Source organism: Cydia strobilella, chromosome 7 (genome assembly GCF_947568885.1).
Source record: "Cydia strobilella chromosome 7, ilCydStro3.1, whole genome shotgun sequence".
NCBI classification, from domain to species: domain Eukaryota; kingdom Metazoa; phylum Arthropoda; class Insecta; order Lepidoptera; family Tortricidae; genus Cydia; species Cydia strobilella.
Genome location: NC_086047.1, coordinates 12,114,647 through 12,133,598, shown reverse-complemented (window position 1 = coordinate 12,133,598; position 18,952 = coordinate 12,114,647). Strand labels below are relative to the sequence as shown.

The 18,952-nt window shown below is 36.1% G+C and overlaps 2 protein-coding genes across 2 annotated transcripts; one reads left to right on the top strand and one right to left on the bottom strand.

Annotated features, from left to right (window-relative positions):
• Positions 1 to 3,848: 3,848 nt before the first annotated feature.
• Positions 3,849 to 12,331, bottom strand: LOC134743169 (akirin-like). The gene is made up of 5 exons (XM_063676543.1): positions 11,921 to 12,331; positions 8,741 to 8,928; positions 6,341 to 6,466; positions 5,783 to 5,867; positions 3,849 to 4,941 (listed from the first exon to the last, which is right to left on the bottom strand). The coding sequence occupies exons 1-5, from the start codon at positions 12,093 to 12,095 to the stop codon at positions 4,931 to 4,933; spliced, it is 585 nt and encodes a 194-aa protein (XP_063532613.1). The 5' UTR covers positions 12,096 to 12,331; the 3' UTR covers positions 3,849 to 4,930.
• Positions 12,332 to 14,445: 2,114 nt separating this feature from the next.
• On the top strand, positions 14,446 to 18,007 carry LOC134743180 (charged multivesicular body protein 1b). The gene is made up of 4 exons (XM_063676561.1): positions 14,446 to 14,604; positions 15,402 to 15,646; positions 16,708 to 16,928; positions 17,836 to 18,007. The coding sequence occupies exons 1-4, from the start codon at positions 14,571 to 14,573 to the stop codon at positions 17,957 to 17,959; spliced, it is 624 nt and encodes a 207-aa protein (XP_063532631.1). The 5' UTR covers positions 14,446 to 14,570; the 3' UTR covers positions 17,960 to 18,007.
• The last annotated feature ends 945 nt before the right edge of the window (positions 18,008 to 18,952 follow it).

Sequence of the window (18,952 nt, the reverse complement as noted above, 5' to 3'; positions counted from 1 at the left end):
AGGTACAGTATGAATAAGTTACTCTACGGTGCACTAAAAAAGCTAGTGCTGCACTCTAGTGGCAGAACATTGCAGTAATATCCCCTATTCCTCGTCCTTTGGAAATCTAAAATAAAAAGTTGAGTTTTGTGACCAACAATATTAATAAAAGGAACATTCATCAATGGTCATTAATGTCTTTTTTATTAGGGTTCCGTACCCAAAGGGTAAAAACGGGACCCTATTACTAATACTTCGCTGTCCGTCTGTCTGTCACCAGGCTGTATCTCATGAACCGTGATAGCTAGACAGTTGAAATTTTCACAGATGATGTATTTCTGTTGCCGCTATAACAACAAATACTAAAAAGTACGGTCCCCTTGGTGCGCGCGTCCGACCCGCACTTGACCGGTTTTTAGTATTAAACTATAGTCTGGCAAACACAATCTGTCAGTAAGTAAGAACAAAGAAAACTATAGGTACAGTAAAAATATCGATCCAGACAAATGGCTTAAAAATATGCGAACACGATTTTATTGTCTAAGCGTACACATATTTTTGAGACTTTGGGAATGTATATATATTTATGCCCTTGACTGTACTCATCAATTAAAATGAGACAGTCCTGGGCCAAACTATAAGAAAGCTGTAAATGTCGATAGGTTATTGATCTGAGGTCGATACATCACTATGCCAAAAATATAACCTTTCATACTTAGCAGAAAAGTTCGAAAATATATGCAAAAATCTATATAGACTTGAATGCAAGTAATAATTACATAAACAACATATCGATTTCTATGATTAGGGTCAGGTCCTATAAATAAATTTCTTCAAAATTGAACAAAACTCACCGATTAAAGGTTATCGGTTCGTGCGTATTTTCTTTTCTTCCTGTATGCGATTTACAGCCCTCGATCACACAAGACATTATCACAAAGGGAACTTCAAACCATTACAAATAAAAACTCAGAACGTTTTCCAACAATCTTTCAGGAATAGCAAAAATATAATTAAAATAAACCAAGATGACCGCTGAAACATCCCGAAATATTTCAACTAAAATAATACGACTATGTCAAGTTGTTACAGTTGACACCTACCTGTGAAATAACGAACATATATTTTATTTGGCTGGATTATATTATAGAACCACATAGAACCATTTGACATTTCCCTCAGTTTATCTTATGACAATACTGAAAAAAACGAAAGAACTTGCGGATTGTTGTCTCACTCACTCATAGACAAAAAGTAATAACGTGTTGTGAATACGATATCTTTTACCAAGCTTTTATTTTTGCCCGGCTTCTCTGCTTTAGTCATTATTCTGAGTTTATAACTACTTGTATCATAGATTTAGTATATTTTCTATAGATGTGGCCTACCGCGTGCGCCCGTAAGGGATAGACATAGATGACGTCATAATTTCGGAAAGGCTTGACACCCTGGCGCTGCGTAGAGATGTGGCCTCGCTCTGCATCTTCTATCGCGTGTATAATGGGGAATGCTCCGAGGAATTGTTCGGATTAATCCCTGCCGCTTCTTTTCGCCATCGCCCTACGAGACAATATTACCATCCTCACCACTTAGATGGTTGGCAGTCCACAACTGTGCGTTTCTCTAGAAACTTCCTGCCTCGCACAGCTAAACTGTGGAATGAACTGTCGCCTGCGGTATTTCCGGACCGATATGACATTCAAACCTTCAAGAAAAGAGCGTATTCCCATCTTAAAGGCCGGCAACGCACTTACAACCCCTCTGGTGTTGCGGGTATCCATGGGCGGCGGTAATCGCTTACCATCAGGTGATCCATCTGCTCGTTTGCTTCCTATTTCATAAAAAAAAAACCATATTGGTAAAAATTACCCCAATATTTGATATCACGTTGGGGCGATTACCCTTGAGGCAAAGTTAGCTTATTGTTTGACGGTATTACAATTGTTGAATAAAATGTCAATGGGCCGTTCTTTTTAGGCGTATGAACAATGAAATACCTCCTATAATTCGCGCAGGTGGTACAAAACTAAACATGTTTAGTAAATAAAACGTAAAATAAAATGTATTATGAGTTTTAATTTTAAGAAATCACAAATCGCAATCACATTATTCACACCAATTAATGTACACCACATTAAATCTTCACAACATTTGTTTATTTATTTTTTTTAACTTCGAGGTCAAAAGTACCCATAAAATTATGATATTTTCATCTGGTATCCCTAACATGATTGTTATGCAGCTAAATTAAGAAGAAGTTTAAAAATGGCTGACCTCAGACTCCTACCTACCTACGTAATTTGGGCGGATAATTTTAAAATAAATAAATAAAAATCATTTATGTCGGACCACAGAAATCCATAACAGGTTAGTCGAACATGCAGGAACTTAAAACTATGTTAGATACAATTAATTATTACTTAACTTACTAGATATTTTTACAAATAATGTTTTGTTAATTTACAATGCATGTGCTCGAAAAGTGCGTTTCCTACGGAAAAAAAACTAAAAAAAACCGTGAATCTTAGTATAACATGGATCGGTCATGAGGAGTGGGGGGAAATGACCGAACGGGATAGTCTTATGTACCTTTCAGTAGTAGTGACAGAGAGCAATATATTACTTTTTGTCATAGTTTCACTTTTCCACCGCTGCCACAATCGAGGTTGTGGCAAACAAATAAGTACGTGACATGCCATGCTTGTTTAATTATTGTTGTTTTGTATGAAATTGTGCTTTCTCTTATGAAATATAGTGATGGTTAGCATTTTGAATGCTTGAACTTTGATAAAATAATGGTGAATTGTTCTGTAATCGGCTGTAATAGCCGCTCTGAGCAAAAACATGAGAACATATCCTTTCACACGTAAGTACGGTATTTTACACCTTCCTCTTAACGCAATATGTGAGAATAACATCGTAAAATTACGTTACACTCAAAGCAATGTAGAATCAAACGATTTCAATAAAAATATCACAATTATTTACGCAAATTAACAAAACATTATTTGTAAAATTATCCGCCCAAATTACGTAGGTAGGTAGGAGTCTGAGGTCAGCCATTTTAAACTTCTTCTTAATTTAGCTGCATAACAATCATGTTAGGGATACCAGATGAAAATATCATAATTTTATGGGTAATTTTGACCTCGAAGTTTTTTCATACTTCTAATTCCAAACAATAAATAAACAAACGTTGTGAAGATTAAATGTGGTTTACATTAATTGGTGTGAATAATGTGATTGCGATTTGTGATTTCTTAAAATTAAAACACATAATACATTTTATTTACTAAACATGTTTAGTTTTGTACCACCTGCGCGAATTATAGGAGGTATTTCATTGTTCATACGCCTAAAAAGAACGGCCCAATGACATTTTATTCAACAATTTTAATACCGTCAAACAACAAGCTAACTTTGCCTCCAGGGTAATCGCCCCAACGTGATATCAAATATTGGGGTAATTTTTACCAATATGATATCCCCACGTTTATGACGTCATCTATGTCTATCCCTTACGGCCGCACGCGGTAGGCCGCATCTATAGAAAATATACTAGATCTATGTATGCTGCCGAAATTTTATATGAATATTCTTTCTTTTACCCTCGATCGCTCGGTGGCGCGTCTACAACTAATAACTACTTGTATATACTATGTCTATGCATGCGATGGATTTTACAAGTTGTAGTGCATAGCATAATCCTTTACCATCGTATTTTCTGAGAAACGTTCGTATTTGCCGCTATGCTACTACAGCCAACCTCAGTACTTAGTTCTGAGACTGACTGAATCAGCGTGATACCAAGTGATACGTTCGTATATAAGGAAATTATTAGTTGACATGAAAATATAAACTATTTACGGGTAATTAGCTAATTTATTTTCAGTTCTTAAACGCCGACTTACTAATAATGAGCTGATAATACAATTTAAAAAAAAACTATCCTAGATTTTTTTTATTGAATAATGCTTGGTAACAAATCATATCCTTTTTGTATTCAATAAAAAGTTCTAACTACATAATATAAAACAAATTCCCAATAATGCTCACCTGCGAGAACAATGTTACATTTGCGTTTCGATCTCCGAAACAGCAGTCGAGAAGTCTTCTACATTATCGAGAAAATAACTTAGAAATAAAGCTAGTTTATCATTCTCATGATAAGGCGTGTTGAGCGTCAAAATGGTCACACAGTACTGCGATCCATTAAATCAAACCAACCCAGTGCTTTCCACTTCAATAATCAAGGACTGCTCCTAGATTTTACCACTTTGACGCTCATCGTCGTCATATAAATATAATAATAATTAGATCACTAATAAACGGCGGCTGACGCGCCCAATCAAATACAACTATAATTCGACAAAAGTACAATCAAAATTATGGCTAACAAAACTGAGGACAATGATATCTTAACAGGCACTCTGCGTGAATTTATTTTTCGTGTTAGTACTAGGTTCCTAATAGTTCCACGATTAGAAAATATACAAAATACCATGGGCTCTTACTACTCTCAAGTCACATTAGAGTGCTGGAAACTGAACAGCAGCTAGTCCCGACTCACTCCGGCATCCATCCTCAGTCTATGAACACAATTATCCAGCAAACCTTACCTAAAGCGTTATAAACTAATTTATGTGTATGTGGCATGAACAAAGCTGTGGAATCTAACATTGTCAATATTGTGAATCATTAACATTACGTTTCGTTACTGTCAATTCATTTATAATCATTATAACAGAGGTGGGGCACAAATTTGTATATAATACTGTATACCTATAGTTGGCCAGCAAAATGCATTTCACAATATTAATGGCAGTAAAAATTCCACCAGCGATCACAATGTCTTGTTTAATTAGGACATATTTTTGCGTATATTATTCACATATATGTTGTTTGTCTTGATATATTTGCAGTTAAACACCCCATGTCGACACCATCGCTATTAGGACAGATCTGAAACAACAATAAACAGACTCAGCAAAATGTAATGTTACATGTTAGCTTTTTGCAAAATACACAGGTATTTGACCTCAATGTCACCAAATGGTAATTGTATATTGATTAGTACAGTACACATTCCAGACGATTATAATATAATGGTTAATGGCATGGTAATTAAATAGAAAGAGACGCAAGGGTAAGGGGACCATATTATACTTCAGTCAGTCTGGTAGTAAAGTAATATGCCTAGACGGTAAATATCGGTTACTAAAATCGAAAAAAAGGGGGTAATATGATTTTGGGTAAGCAATGTGTATCTTTAAGAGTCCCCGGCAAGCTCGGCCGAATTGCACCTTCCCATACAAACGTAGTTCCGATCTCATTTTAAAACTACGTGTTGGATTGTAATGAAACTTTGCACATACAATGACATGAGGGATATCTAGGTCTGAAATTAGTTTATATAGCTCCAGTTTATAAAACAAACGGAATAGAGCAAAAACAAATTTTTGTATGAAAAACTTAAATCCACTGTATTTTTTTAACTATGGTATCTGAAGCTACATAAACTAATTACAGACATAGATATACCTTATCCTATTATAAGTACAAAGTTCTAGCGCCATCTAGCTAGGCGTTTTAAAATGAGAGCGGAACTACGTTTGTATGGAGAACCGAGCTTGCCGGAGACCCTTAATCATTAATCATAAAGGCATCAGAAACACTCGCGGTTATAACAGTTTTTTTTTTCCACAGAGTAAGGTGGAGTTTATCGTCATTGTGATAGCCACATGTCTGTTCGGAAATTGAATGAGTGATGGAAGAATTCGAATACAAAAGAATGTGTACTTACAGCTAGGTACTAGATCCTGATGCATGTGGTGTTCAGCATCCATGCCCAGCGGCATGCACGTGGGGGGCGGGGGTCGACGCTGGACCTGCATCAGAAGCACAAAACCATGAGTTCACTTACAATACCTGAATTACGCCTGTTTGTTAAAATTAGCAAAATTTTACAGTACTAGAGATTTTACTTAGCAAGAAACATTTGGAAGTGGGTAATGACCCTTAATTGAATGCGTTTAGAATTACAATAAAAAAGGTACATGTTTGGTAATTATCTATTAAACCATGTTTTAAATAGGGATCAAAAGGATTGTAATAATAGCAGCAACAAGATAAAAATTACTAAGTATATTTGAGTGGGCATCTAGATGCATCTGTCTGTACAATAAGGAACAGTACAATAACTGGAATAACCATCTTCCAGTTTCACTATACCAAGCTCCGCAAAACGCAACATGCAGTGGGCAGTTGGGCACTCTGTGTTGGGCACACTGTTGCGTGAAGTGTTGTGCTGCTGTTGCATGGTGCCTCTATGCGGTAAGGCTTGAATGTAATAATATTTTACCTGGTCAAGGTTGAAGCGCACGAAAGCCTCGTATTGTTCGGCAAGCTTGTTGCTGAGAGCAGTCTCGTATTCTGCGCGCAGAGCTGCCTCCTGATCGCGCAGCATGCGCTCGCATATCATGCGGACCTGCCAAAAAGTTTTGCATTAATGTTTGTACGCTAAAATATGCCCTCAATTACCGACTTGTTTTCGACACAATATTAACACTACAGATTTTTGCCAGTTAAATCCACAGTTGACATTGGTGATTTCTAAGATAACTTTTAATTGTATGGCAGTAATGGTTTATTGAAAACTAACAATATTCGCTTAGTAAGGCAATTATTGTAGCAAATTAAAAGTTTTTACAGTTTTTAGCTGTGAACAAGATGATTTGTCATCTTTTCTTAGTACATACAAACTAAATTGTGTAATCATTTGAACTGCTGAGTAACTATTAACCTACTTTAAATGTGAAATTTATTACTTATACACAAGGCACATTAATGTCATGTCATCAATATTACCTGTTTAGTTGCAGTTTTGGAGACATACTCATAACACCTATATTTGTGACGTTTTCAACCAAAAGGTACCACATTGTCGGTTGTTGATAAGGTTGATTTCAAATTTAAGGTATATGGAAATAGCGCCTTATTGACAACCGACAACAAGTACCCTTTTGATTGAGAATGGCACATTTTTTGATGCTAAGAGCCGATGATTAAATAAAACATTATGTAGGTGTAAAATCCAAGGTGATACAAGTGAATATGAATCATTCTCGCTTCAATACAGAAAATTTTAACCTATTCTGTGGCATACACATATGTCCACATTCTACTACAGCATATTGACTGTTAGCTGGGGTTTTAGAATGTGGAGTTAGGGCATAAGTTGCACAACATGGTCAAGAGTTTGAAACAGAACTCAACAGTCAAAAATATGCAAGTACCATTTGCCAGTACCTAGTTTATGAGTGTTTAATTTCTCATGGTAAGGTAACCAGCATCGGCGATTGAACTGCAATGTATGCTACAGGAACTTAGCGACGCGAGCCTTGAGGTTGGATCCAAAACCCAGTTAATGACCAACAGCAAGAAGCACGAGGTGACGGTGGATGGTAACATTTTGCAATATGTTGACGAGTATACCTATTTGAGCCAGATAGTCTCCTTCACAGATCACCAGGACAAGGAGATCGATAGAAGGATCGAAAACGCCTGGAGGAGCTTCTGGTCCATGAAAGAACTCATGAAGGGTAAACTCCCAATTGCACTGAAGCGCAAGCTCGTCGACATATGCATCTTGCCCATCCTCACCTACGGTGCCCAAACCTGGTCATTAACTGAGGCGCAGAAATCCCGGCTCAAGGTTTGTCAGAGGGCAATGAAGCGAAGTATCCTGGGTGTTCGAAGATCTGACAGGGTGAGGAACACAGAGCTTCTCTCCAAAACCCGAGTCGTCGATGTTGGGGTGAAGACCGCCAGGCTAAATTGGGACTGGGCTGGACATGTCTGCCGGATGCATGATAAGAGATGGGCCAAAATAGTAACTAGCTGGCATCCCCAGTGTAGTCGTGGCAGAGGCAGACCGAGAAAGAGATTGTGGGACGATTTGGATGCGTTCCAGCGGGATTGGCGGGATCTTGCTCAGCACAGGGAGGATTGGAAAGGAAGAGGGGAGGCCTTTGCCCAGCAGTGGGACACACACATAGGCTAATAAAAAATAAAAAAAAGGTAACCAGAGCTGGCAGAGCTCCTAAGAGAGCTTGTCTTGTTGAAGAGACTAGACATTTTCTTTTAGTCTAATAAATTTCAGTGGTACATAATATTGCCTTTCTGTTTCCTACATTATGCACAGCAGTCAAAAAGTTGAAAATTGAAAACTGTACTATTTCATACACAATTATCAAATTTAAAATGCCATTGAGGTGTGTTTTCTCAATTTGAACTTTGTGTTATAATTATCGAGATTTTTTCGATCTACCCATAATTCTTTAAATCAAAAGCATAGCACAAGAATAAATATGTATGTTCCCGGATTTGTATTTTTGACACTTAGAGCTTATAAAAAAAAATGCAATTAATTTATATAATATTGTAAACTGTTATTAATATTGTGTTATTTCAAATGTGACCTGTAGTTCTGTTATTAATAATAAATTTCATTTCATCTAACAGAGTTTTGTTAAGTTTTATGAATAAGGGTAGGAGTTTGCAGCAATTGTGGTAAGTGGTCTTAGGCCCTGGATCTCTGGTTGATGCTGGTTGATGATGCTATTTATGCTGTGTAGTCACATTCTAAACTAAAGATTGCAGTTATAACCATAACATATAATAAGAGTGCACACAGAGTGCACAGTATATGGCAGAACACCAGACTCCACTGAGTCTGGGGCTCATTAATGTCGGTGTTTACCTGCTTGAATGTCAAGAGCGCGCGATTGGTGACCTTCTGCTGTTGGCTATGCGTGGAGCGATGCGGCGGCGAGGCGTCACCCTCGGAGCCACTGGATGATGAGCATGATGGCACACCAGTCGCCACGCGCAACTGTCTGCGTCGCTGCAAGCGTTTGATCTCGTCGCAGATTTCCTGGGCCATGCGCTCTGTCAAAATAATAAAAAAATTGTTAAATAATTTATTATAATTCCAAAAAATTCATAAATGGAAATAAAAAAAATTTCATTTATTTCTGATTTGTTTACAAATCCATAGTATCCATACCTTTAAAGGGCCTTTACTCTGAATGGCCTTATATCTATTATTTGACTTATAATCTATGAACTGAAAAATACAAATCAAAATATTAACTTAATAAAATAGTTTGATTTGTTCCCAAAGTTGCGTTATAAATTATAATCTGGTTCCACACAAATAGGCGCTAGTAGTTGTTGAGTGGCTGAAAGATCGCCCGTGCTACAAATACAATCTATGGTTCATAGAGTTGATAATGCGTTGAACCTTCAAGATGGTTGCAACAACTTTTTGACCGAGTGTTAGTGAAGGCCTCCATTTCAGCTTGGGCAAAAATGCATTCATATGTCCGGATGTTCTCCTCTACAGGTCACAATTCACAACCAATTCTCATTAAAAGTTGTGACAGTTTTTGGAAATTTTTCATTATGCTGAAGTTACCATAAAGCACCAATAGGGTCCATGGCGCTTAAGACCATTGTGAGTTCACTGTGATAATGACTACAAACGATGTATTTTTTAGTTTTACATTTTCTAAGTTTATCAAACACGAGGTCTACAGCTCACAGAGCCGCTTACGCTAGCTTATTTATTTCAGAAATAAGCTGCATATAATGTATTGTATATTAACAAAATAACACAAAATATTACCACTTCAATGTGGCAAGAGAATTCTTGTAATCAATCTGATGCCTCATGTAGCAACATACTATCTTGTTTTTGATTCATTGTATAATTATAACCAATTAATAAAATTTCCTACTTGGTCAACTTAATTGATTGGACTGGCTGAGGCAGGCAAATTCTCATGGGGAAACTATTGTAGTTTAATTATACATGTCTAGGATATACATAGAATGTCAGAGGAAATCTGTTTACTTATATCTAGTTCAAGATTCAAGTCTCCCTTGAGTAGGGAACTATGAAAGCACCTATGAGGCTGACATGTTCACCTAGAGTGTCCAAAGCCTCTATAAAAACTAGATTAAAAAATAAAAAATAAAGAACAGAGTAAATATTGATCATTGATCATAAAGAGAAATATAACTTGATTAAGCATTGTGCATTTTCCTCCCATTTCATCATAATGCTAATGATTTCTGTTGAAATCAGCTGTATCTATTCTTAGGTAAGTACAGTCAAGTGTAAAAATATGGGTGCACTCATCATACTCAAAAACATGTTTCATATTAGCTCTTATGTCACCGAATGAAGAACTATGGGATATTTTTGAGTAAGTTGTATGCACCCATATTTTCACACTTGACTGTACATCATGGTTTCCTTGTTGAAGATTTGTGAGGCAACCATGATATTAATTACCATATGTGGTGTTTCATTCTCAGACAGATTTATTTGAAGCATAATTCCATAACAAACGGAAGATTTATATCACATAACAATGGGTATAGATATTGCCAGGAGAGTTGAAGTCACACATACAACAACAAAATCATGTTATGACAGTAATTTTGAAATTAATGTTTTTTTTTGTACAGGAGGCAAACGAACAGACAAATCACCTGATGGTAAGGCTTAGAATGCACTGCGGTTTTTTTCTTGTGGTTTCAGTCTTTTAAGTGCGTGCGCTTATAAAGCATGTTGTACGTTACATTTTTTGCGGTTGCGGAACCGCTTTTGAAAAAACCGCAGTGCGCTCTAAGCCTAAGCGATTACCGTCGCCCATGGACACCTGCAACACCAGAGAGGTTGTAAGTTAAACTGCCAACCTCAAGATGGACCCAAAAAGTTTCTTCAAGGGTTATTTTTGTCACATTCACTATAGGTACTCTACCCCCCTCTAGTACTCTGTGACCTCTGTGTAGCTGTGTGTGTAATAATTCACCTCAACTCATACCTACATACAATTCCTACTCTATTATTCCCAGATTTTCCATGGGTCCTAGTTTGGGTAAAACTTCCTTGCAATTAATACATACAGCTGAAACCAGAGACTTTTATTACCATAGCTTGCTGTTAATGTGATCAAATGTGATGTAACTGGTAATGATAATCATTAGGAAATTGTAGTACATATAAATAAACGAATGCTAAATACTTAAGTAAAAAAAAAAACATCATTCATAATAGTATTGTTGCAACAAAGAAGGAAAATGTCTGATGTTAAACAATAAATAATAGAGGTAATTAGACCTTGTACAGTCAAGTGTAAAAGTATGGGTGCACACTTTATACTCAAAAATATGTCCCATAGCTCTTATGTCAGCAAATTAAGAACTATGGGACTTATTTGTGAGCAAGTTATATGCATCCATATTTTTACACTTAAGTTGTTTTCTATGTAGGGACTAATAGTAATAGACCAATCCCATTTATCAAACAAAATAATGACCATTGGTGCATCATAGCGCAGTCAATCAATAATCGCTATTGCTTTTGGCAAAACATCTCAGGTTTAGTAAAAAAAAATCCACGCAAAAGGTCGGTTTCCAAACCAAGCAGGTATAAAGCAACAAAGAGTTTTTTGCGAGTCCATTTTTCGAGAGCGTGCAATCTGACGCCAGATAACCAGCCATTACAAAAAGAAAAGTAGCGTAACTATTTTTGATTAGCTTCGTCATTACAATGAAAATAGATATGATTTGATATAGTTGTACGTTAATAATTGCAAATCTATTAGACATTCAGCTTGGTCATGTAAAAACAAAAGAACAAAATCCGCCCAACGGTTTTATTTAATACGTCCGTCTCACTCCAACACTATAAAATTATTCATGATAGCGCAAAAACAATGGCGATAAAAAATACAGCTGATTATATTATTGTGATGTGTAGGTTTATATTCATTGCCTAATAAGGTAATTTCACAATAAATGTAACTAATAATGTTAAATCAATACAGTAATTGAGACGCAAATGATCTTTTGTGATGGGGGAACAAACCTGGGGTCAACTTAGCAGGTGCACTGACGGATTCTCCAAAAGAAGAGGGTCTACTTTCTGACACTCTAATTCCTGGGCTTGTACTTGAGCTTGCAGCAAACGGAGCACATCTTCTTCTTTTAGCAGGCAACTGAGCCTCCCAATCCAAATTTCTTTTCAGTGTAGCACACGCCATTTTCTTTCTACGCCCAACGAACGTCCTTTACACAATACAACTGGTTTAGGATTTCAACCAATTTCACCAGGCAACACGATATAAAAAATAATATTATTACTAAACGTAAACTAACACTAAAATTAAAATACAATTACTTTTATTAAATAAGCTTAAAGGATTTATCCGAAAATTAAAGATTTTACGACGCTGATCACCAACCAAAATCTACCAGCGGTACTTTTTTACACAAGTCAATTTTGTTATTGAAATTTCCAGGGAGCACCAACATCAACCAACAATACCAACATACACAGAATGAATAACCATAGAGCATAGATTCTTTTTTAAGGGCTCTATAGATAAAACAATATCACAATATGATTTTTTCTTCGATTTCGATCATGGTTTTCTTTCGAACATCGAACATCCATTCACACTCCTACATTTAGTCCGCCTGATCCGCTCATTATGTAGGATTGTGTATGGGGCGCGGACCACGTGGCGTCCGATACAACACCGAAGTAGGATATGCCTCTTGGGTCCTACAAATCCAGCAAGGATCGTCTGTGGATTGACGTCAAAGAATATAATACTCACATTGACGTCCTGCATAGCAGGACTGCCATGTGGCGATTTGGACCGTGAATGTTAATGTATGAATGCAGTCCGCCATTTGTTCACAATTAAAAACACGGGCTTAGCAGATTTTATTGAAATATATAAAGAAATTAATGTGATCAAAAAAGTTTTTTTTTATGAAATAGCACATAACATAACGCAATTGCAAGAGCAACAACACGAGGGCCTACCGCGAAAAACGAAAAGCGTAATTTATTTATCTGCTTCTCTATCACTAATAAAGGACTGTCTCATTTCAAACATAGACAGAGAGAATCATACTATCTTTGTCTTACACTAGTACTAGCACCCAAAAGAAAGGGATGAGTATGGTTTTTTTTGTTCTTATTTACTGCCTGACCGCATGTTGTTACCTGGTTCTATTTTTTCTTTAGATATTTCTTTGTAGTTTTACATGTATGTAAAATGTATAATTTTGGTGCAATAAAGAATATTTACTTACTTACTTTACTGACAAGATTTGCTTGACCAGCTATAGATGTTCTTTAGATAAATCGCAACAGTCTGTGGAGCCCTCAATAAAAGTTTTTTGCTGATCGTGTATTCGATCCATGAATCTAGTATAACTGGATCGGTCATGAGGAGTGGGGGAAAATGACCGAACGGGATAGTCTTATGTATCTTTCAGTAGGAGTAGCAGAGAAAGCGCTGTTATTGTTTGTCCTTGTCATAGTTTCACTTTTCCACCGCTGCCACAACCGAGGTTGTGGCAAACAAATAAGTACGTGACATGTCATGTTTGTTCGTTGCTTGTTTAATTATCGTTGTTTTGTATGAAATTGTGCTTTCTCTTATGAAATATAGTGATGGTTTGCGTTTTGAATGCTTGAACTTTGATAAAATAATGGTGAATTGTTCTGTAATCGGCTGTAATAGCCGCTCTGAGCAAAAATATGAGATCATAACCTTTCACACGTAAGTACGGTATTTTACACCTTCCCCTTAACGCAATATGTGAGAATAACATCGTAAAATTACGTTACACTCAAAGCAATGTAAAATCAAACGATTTCAATTAAAATATCACAATTATTTACGCAAATGAACAAAACATTATTTGTAAAATTATCCGCCCAAATTACGTAGGTAGGTAGGAGTCTGAGGTCAGCCATTTTTAAACTTCTTCTTAATTTAGCTGCATAACAATCATGTTAGGGATACCAGATGAAAATATCATAATTTTATGGGTAATTTTGACCTCGAAGTTTTTTCGTACTTCTAATTCCAAAAAATAAATAAACAAATGTTGTGAAGATTAAATGTGGTGTACATTAATTGGTGTGATTGCGATTTGTGATTTCTTTAAATTAAAACCCATAATACATTTTATTTACTAGACATGTTTAGTTTTGTACCACCTGCGCGAATTATAGAAGGTATTTCATTGTTTATACGCCTAAAAAGAACGGCCCATTGACATTTTATTTAACAATTTTTTAATACCGTCAAACAAGCTAACTTTGCCTCCAGGGTAATCGCCCCAACGTGATATCAAATATTGGGGTAATTTTTACCAATATGGTATCCCCACGTTTATGACGTCATCTATGTCTATCCCTTACGGGCGCACGCGTATAGCTGGTCTATATAATGCTAGGTCTATGATTCGATCTCACTATATTCTAGTTCTCTTTGGTATGACGTCATAAAAACATGTCATCTTGTCATCTACAGTTTGACAGCTCACGAAGTTGTTGTGATTTCTGAGTCATTCATCCCTCTTTATTGGGAAATCTAAAAATTTGTCTATCTGTGTTTAAGTTTTTAACATTTTAAAATTAAAACAATTACGTTGCGGGTCAGCAACTCAGCAAACCTGTCAATTAGTTAACAAAGGGAAATATATTTTTATAAATGGGTAACGAAATGTCTTCATCTGCAATGGAAAGTATCCTTTTCAAATGTTGTTCACTTTTAGTGGTTTCGATTTTAATTATAATGTTGATATTATGTATAGTAGATTATTAAACAGGCCACTATGTAAGGCAAGATGACATCTCTCGTTTTTAACATCCTAGTACGCATCATATGACTAATAAGTTGATTAGATTCTGAAGGACTGATGCAATTTTACTTTCATTATATAGTATCCAGAATCAGATGCAATTAATTAACTAGTTGTTTTATTAATGACATTACTACATAATGGTTTCAATCTTACAGTTGTTAATAAGTTAGTTACTTTTATTGTTGTGATTCTATATCCTTGCAAAATGAATGAGTATTCTTTGAAACTGCTGTTAGTTTTCTCTAATTCCACCACCACTGAAGAAGTAAATACATTTTTCAAGTTCGTATAATACCAGATTTGGAAAATTTCTTTATGTCAGAGCTCTAATGTTAGCATAGATTGCTTACTTACTAGTTTATTGTCACTTTGAGCTGAAATAGTATTACAACTATAGTTTTTATGATATTTTAATCTGGCAATGTTGTTGTAATTCTGTAATGAATAAAAACAACCACACAACACAACAAGTTTGAGTTCATGACAAAGGTCTTGAGGTGGAGTTGATAGACATGCAAAGGATAGGAGGTCCATTAGGCACCTAAAGTATTTAAAAAAAAATGTTTTGACTAACTGGTATAATTTGTAAAAATATTGTTTCAAAAAAAATAATAATTGCAATTTAGAAGCCAAATTGATGACACCTGTGATTACAATACCTTAACTCACCCCTCCAGAACATCTGTTTAATCTAAAATTTGCAGTGAAAGAGCTTGAGAGAAACTCAAAAAAATGTGAAAAAGAAGAAAAGTTAGAAAAAGAAAAAGCTAAAAAGGCAATCCAAAAGGGAAACATGGAAGGTGCTCGGATACATGCGGAAAATGCAATACGGCAGAAAAACCAAGCATTAAACTACCTCAGAATGTCAGCAAGAGTAGATGCTGTGTCAAGCAGAGTGCAGACAGCACTCACTACAAGAAAGGTTGGTATTTTAATTAATCTCTATAAAACAATATGTTAATATTATTAACAGACTTGTTTACAAAATAAGTAGACCATTAATAACATAATAACCCTTACCCCTAAATATCTAACTGCGGTTAGGTATTAAGGGTTTTTTTCTTACAACCACCCAGCTGCTTCTTGTGCAATTTCCTTGCTCTGTGTTGTTCTGTGTGGACGCCTATTGTTAATCACTGGCTGCCTTATAAAGAGTTATTTAACGAAGTTATTTGTCTCTGATCCTTATTTTCTTTGTTCATATAATTATGTTCTTATTAAGCCAGTTATTTGGATAGTTGTCAGTGATGCATGATATACCTACTGTATATGTTACTGTTCAATTGGTGCACTAACAATAGCGAATGAAAGGGTCAAAAGCAGCTAGGATCTGATCCAGCCCTTTTCCTACTATTACATGACACTAGCTTAGCAGCTAAGCTAGTCACTAGCTAAATCTTTGAATCAATTATTAAAAAGAAGAAGCCAACAATATTTAAATCAAGTCACTTTGAGCTGAGAGAACACTCAAACCACAATTGCTCCATCATAAATAGAATAGAATAAAATTTTATTCCTAAACACAAACAAACATTACATAATATAAAAATAAAACATAGAATAAGATTAAAATGCCACGAAATGGTCTCATCTCAGCATATTGCTGGTGGCTTCCAGCGCTGATCTTCCGATGAGACCATCAAGTGAGAAGAATCACGGAAGGTAAAGATTTCCAAAAACTGAATTGACAACATAAAATCCATGTAATTATAGAACATGCTCACAAAATTTCACAAGAATTGGTTGAGAAATGCAACCAGCCGGGCTAGCACAGGAGTGGCGCGACAGTATCTCGCCCGCGAGATAGACTACCCATCCCTCTTTAATTAATACAGTTAGACAGAGGCGGGTAGTCTATCTCGCGGGCGAGATACTGTCGCGCCCCTCCTTTGCTAGGCCTACTGTAGAGACCATTTTTTTATCCAAGCTGTAACAAACCTTGCTTAGTCAATAATCATAAATTCATAATGATTAAATTTACAGGTCACAAATTCCATGGCAGGTGTAGTAAAAGCCATGGATGCAGCAATGAAATCTATGAATCTTGAGAAAATCTCTACACTCATGGATAAGTTCGAGAGTCAGTTCGAAGATCTAGACGTCCAATCTTCGTACATGGAGAATGCTATGTCACAAACCACTACCACCACGGTGCCGCAGGGTGATGTGGACAATCTGTTGCAGCAGGTAGCTGATGAGGCTGGGTATGTATTGATTAAGCTAATTATTTTGTTAGCCACAGATAGTAATAGACATATTAGTACAATATGATAATATAAATACTTAATAATGACAAGAGCATTTTATTACTTTTAACATATACAAATCAATATAACAATGTTTAATTGTACGAAACAAGGATAGGTTACAGAATTTACATAACCAGAGTCCATAGGTATGTTACACATTAAAATTACAAATAAGAAATTACAATTAGATACAAATAAAATAAAATAAAAATTGCAATTACAAATTATTACTAGCTTATTTACACAAATTAATACATTAATAATTAATAAATGCCGCCATGCAATAATGGTAAATAAACTTAATTAGTTTACTGTTTTGTTGCTCCGGCCTGCGAATATCTTCGATTGTTCGTCTATTTTTCTTTCCATTGCTTGAAAAGCAAGAGTTGTATGAATTGACCCTGTCCCTTTGCTACAAATTCAATTTCGTCATATTCAAATGACGTATGATTACAATACATTTTAAAACTGGGATCTTGCCTGAAATTTTAGCATAATTTATCAGAGAACAGCAACATTTGTTTAGAACGTGATGCTATACCCAGCATATATGTCAGCTGGACACCAAGATCAAGATGTGAAAACTATGTGCAGGTTCAGATCTAGGGCTTTATATATTGCGTTCAGCACTTCCGATTTAGGTAGTCAGTGTACGGCCTAAGTTGCGAGCGTCTAGCGGAGCGTTCCGCGGAGTGGGAACGTAGCAGCAAGCGCTCTCAGGTCGTTTGCCTTTCTCTCGAGCTTACACTTCGATCGTACACTTTTAGTTACAGTTAGCAAAGCTATTAGCTTGTCACACCTGCATACACATTTGTATATGTACAGAAACGAATAGTCGTAACGCTTACATTTACATTTTCAGTCTGGAACTAAACATGGAACTGCCGTCTGGTATCCCGAGCACGTCGGTGGGCACAGCCACAGTCGTGTCGCAGGAACAGGACGACCTCACGCAACGACTGGCCAGGTTGCGGCAAGCCGAGTAGTCTGTGAGATTGTTGAGATTCTGTACCAGTACACCAGTATCACGATCGCGTTAGGTTAGGGGAGGGGGGTCAAGAAAATGTGACATATTGTGAAGGGGGAGGGGGGAGTATTAACTTATTTAAATTATTTTATTCGCTGTACAGTTAAATAACAAGTTTTTGGAACGATAATAGTTTATATTCCCCTTTATTTACTTTCCTAATCAGTTTTGGGTTATAAGATTACTAATACTTATAGTTTGGTCTCATTTCAAACATAGACAGAGAGAATCAATAGAATCATACTATCTTTGTCTTACACTAGTACTAGCACCCAAAAGAAAAGGATGAGTATAGTTTTTTTTTTCTTATTTACTGCCAATTTATTTTGACCAACTAAATTTCTTTTGTTAGAAATATATAATGCTTAATTGGATTTGCCGATTTTGACAAGGGGGGGGGGGGGTCAAGAACACCTAGAAATTCGTGTGACGTAATTAATGGATGAATCCTTATAGCCGATAAGCATTCGTCCCTCTCTCACTTACGTAATTGGTAGTAACCGTAGTAAGAGACAAATGTTTTATATATGCAGGATTCTTACTTTCTATTTGTTCAAATATGCTTGGTGCATCTCTTTCTGAAGTATAGAAAATTAAATGCATAACATTATTTGCGCAAATAGGGATCGTGCGTATTGAACGAATTATTACTTACGTCAGCTGCCACTTAGGTCAAAATTGTTTTTATTGTCTGCTTGCTACTTTGTAGCCTAAATCGGAGTTAGGGCTCATTTAGACGGTGCACGAACTCGCATGCTTGTTTAGTTACATTACGGACTATTAAGGTTAGATCCACGTTAGATCCAATTCTGCCTACCGATCAAATACCGCAATGTACTGAAACTCGCATCGATCCGTTTAAAAGTGCCCTTTAACAAGGCTTTAACCCTTTCCCAGGCCGCACCAATCTACAAGGTTTAATTCAAATATATTCCAATCAATCCAGCTTTGA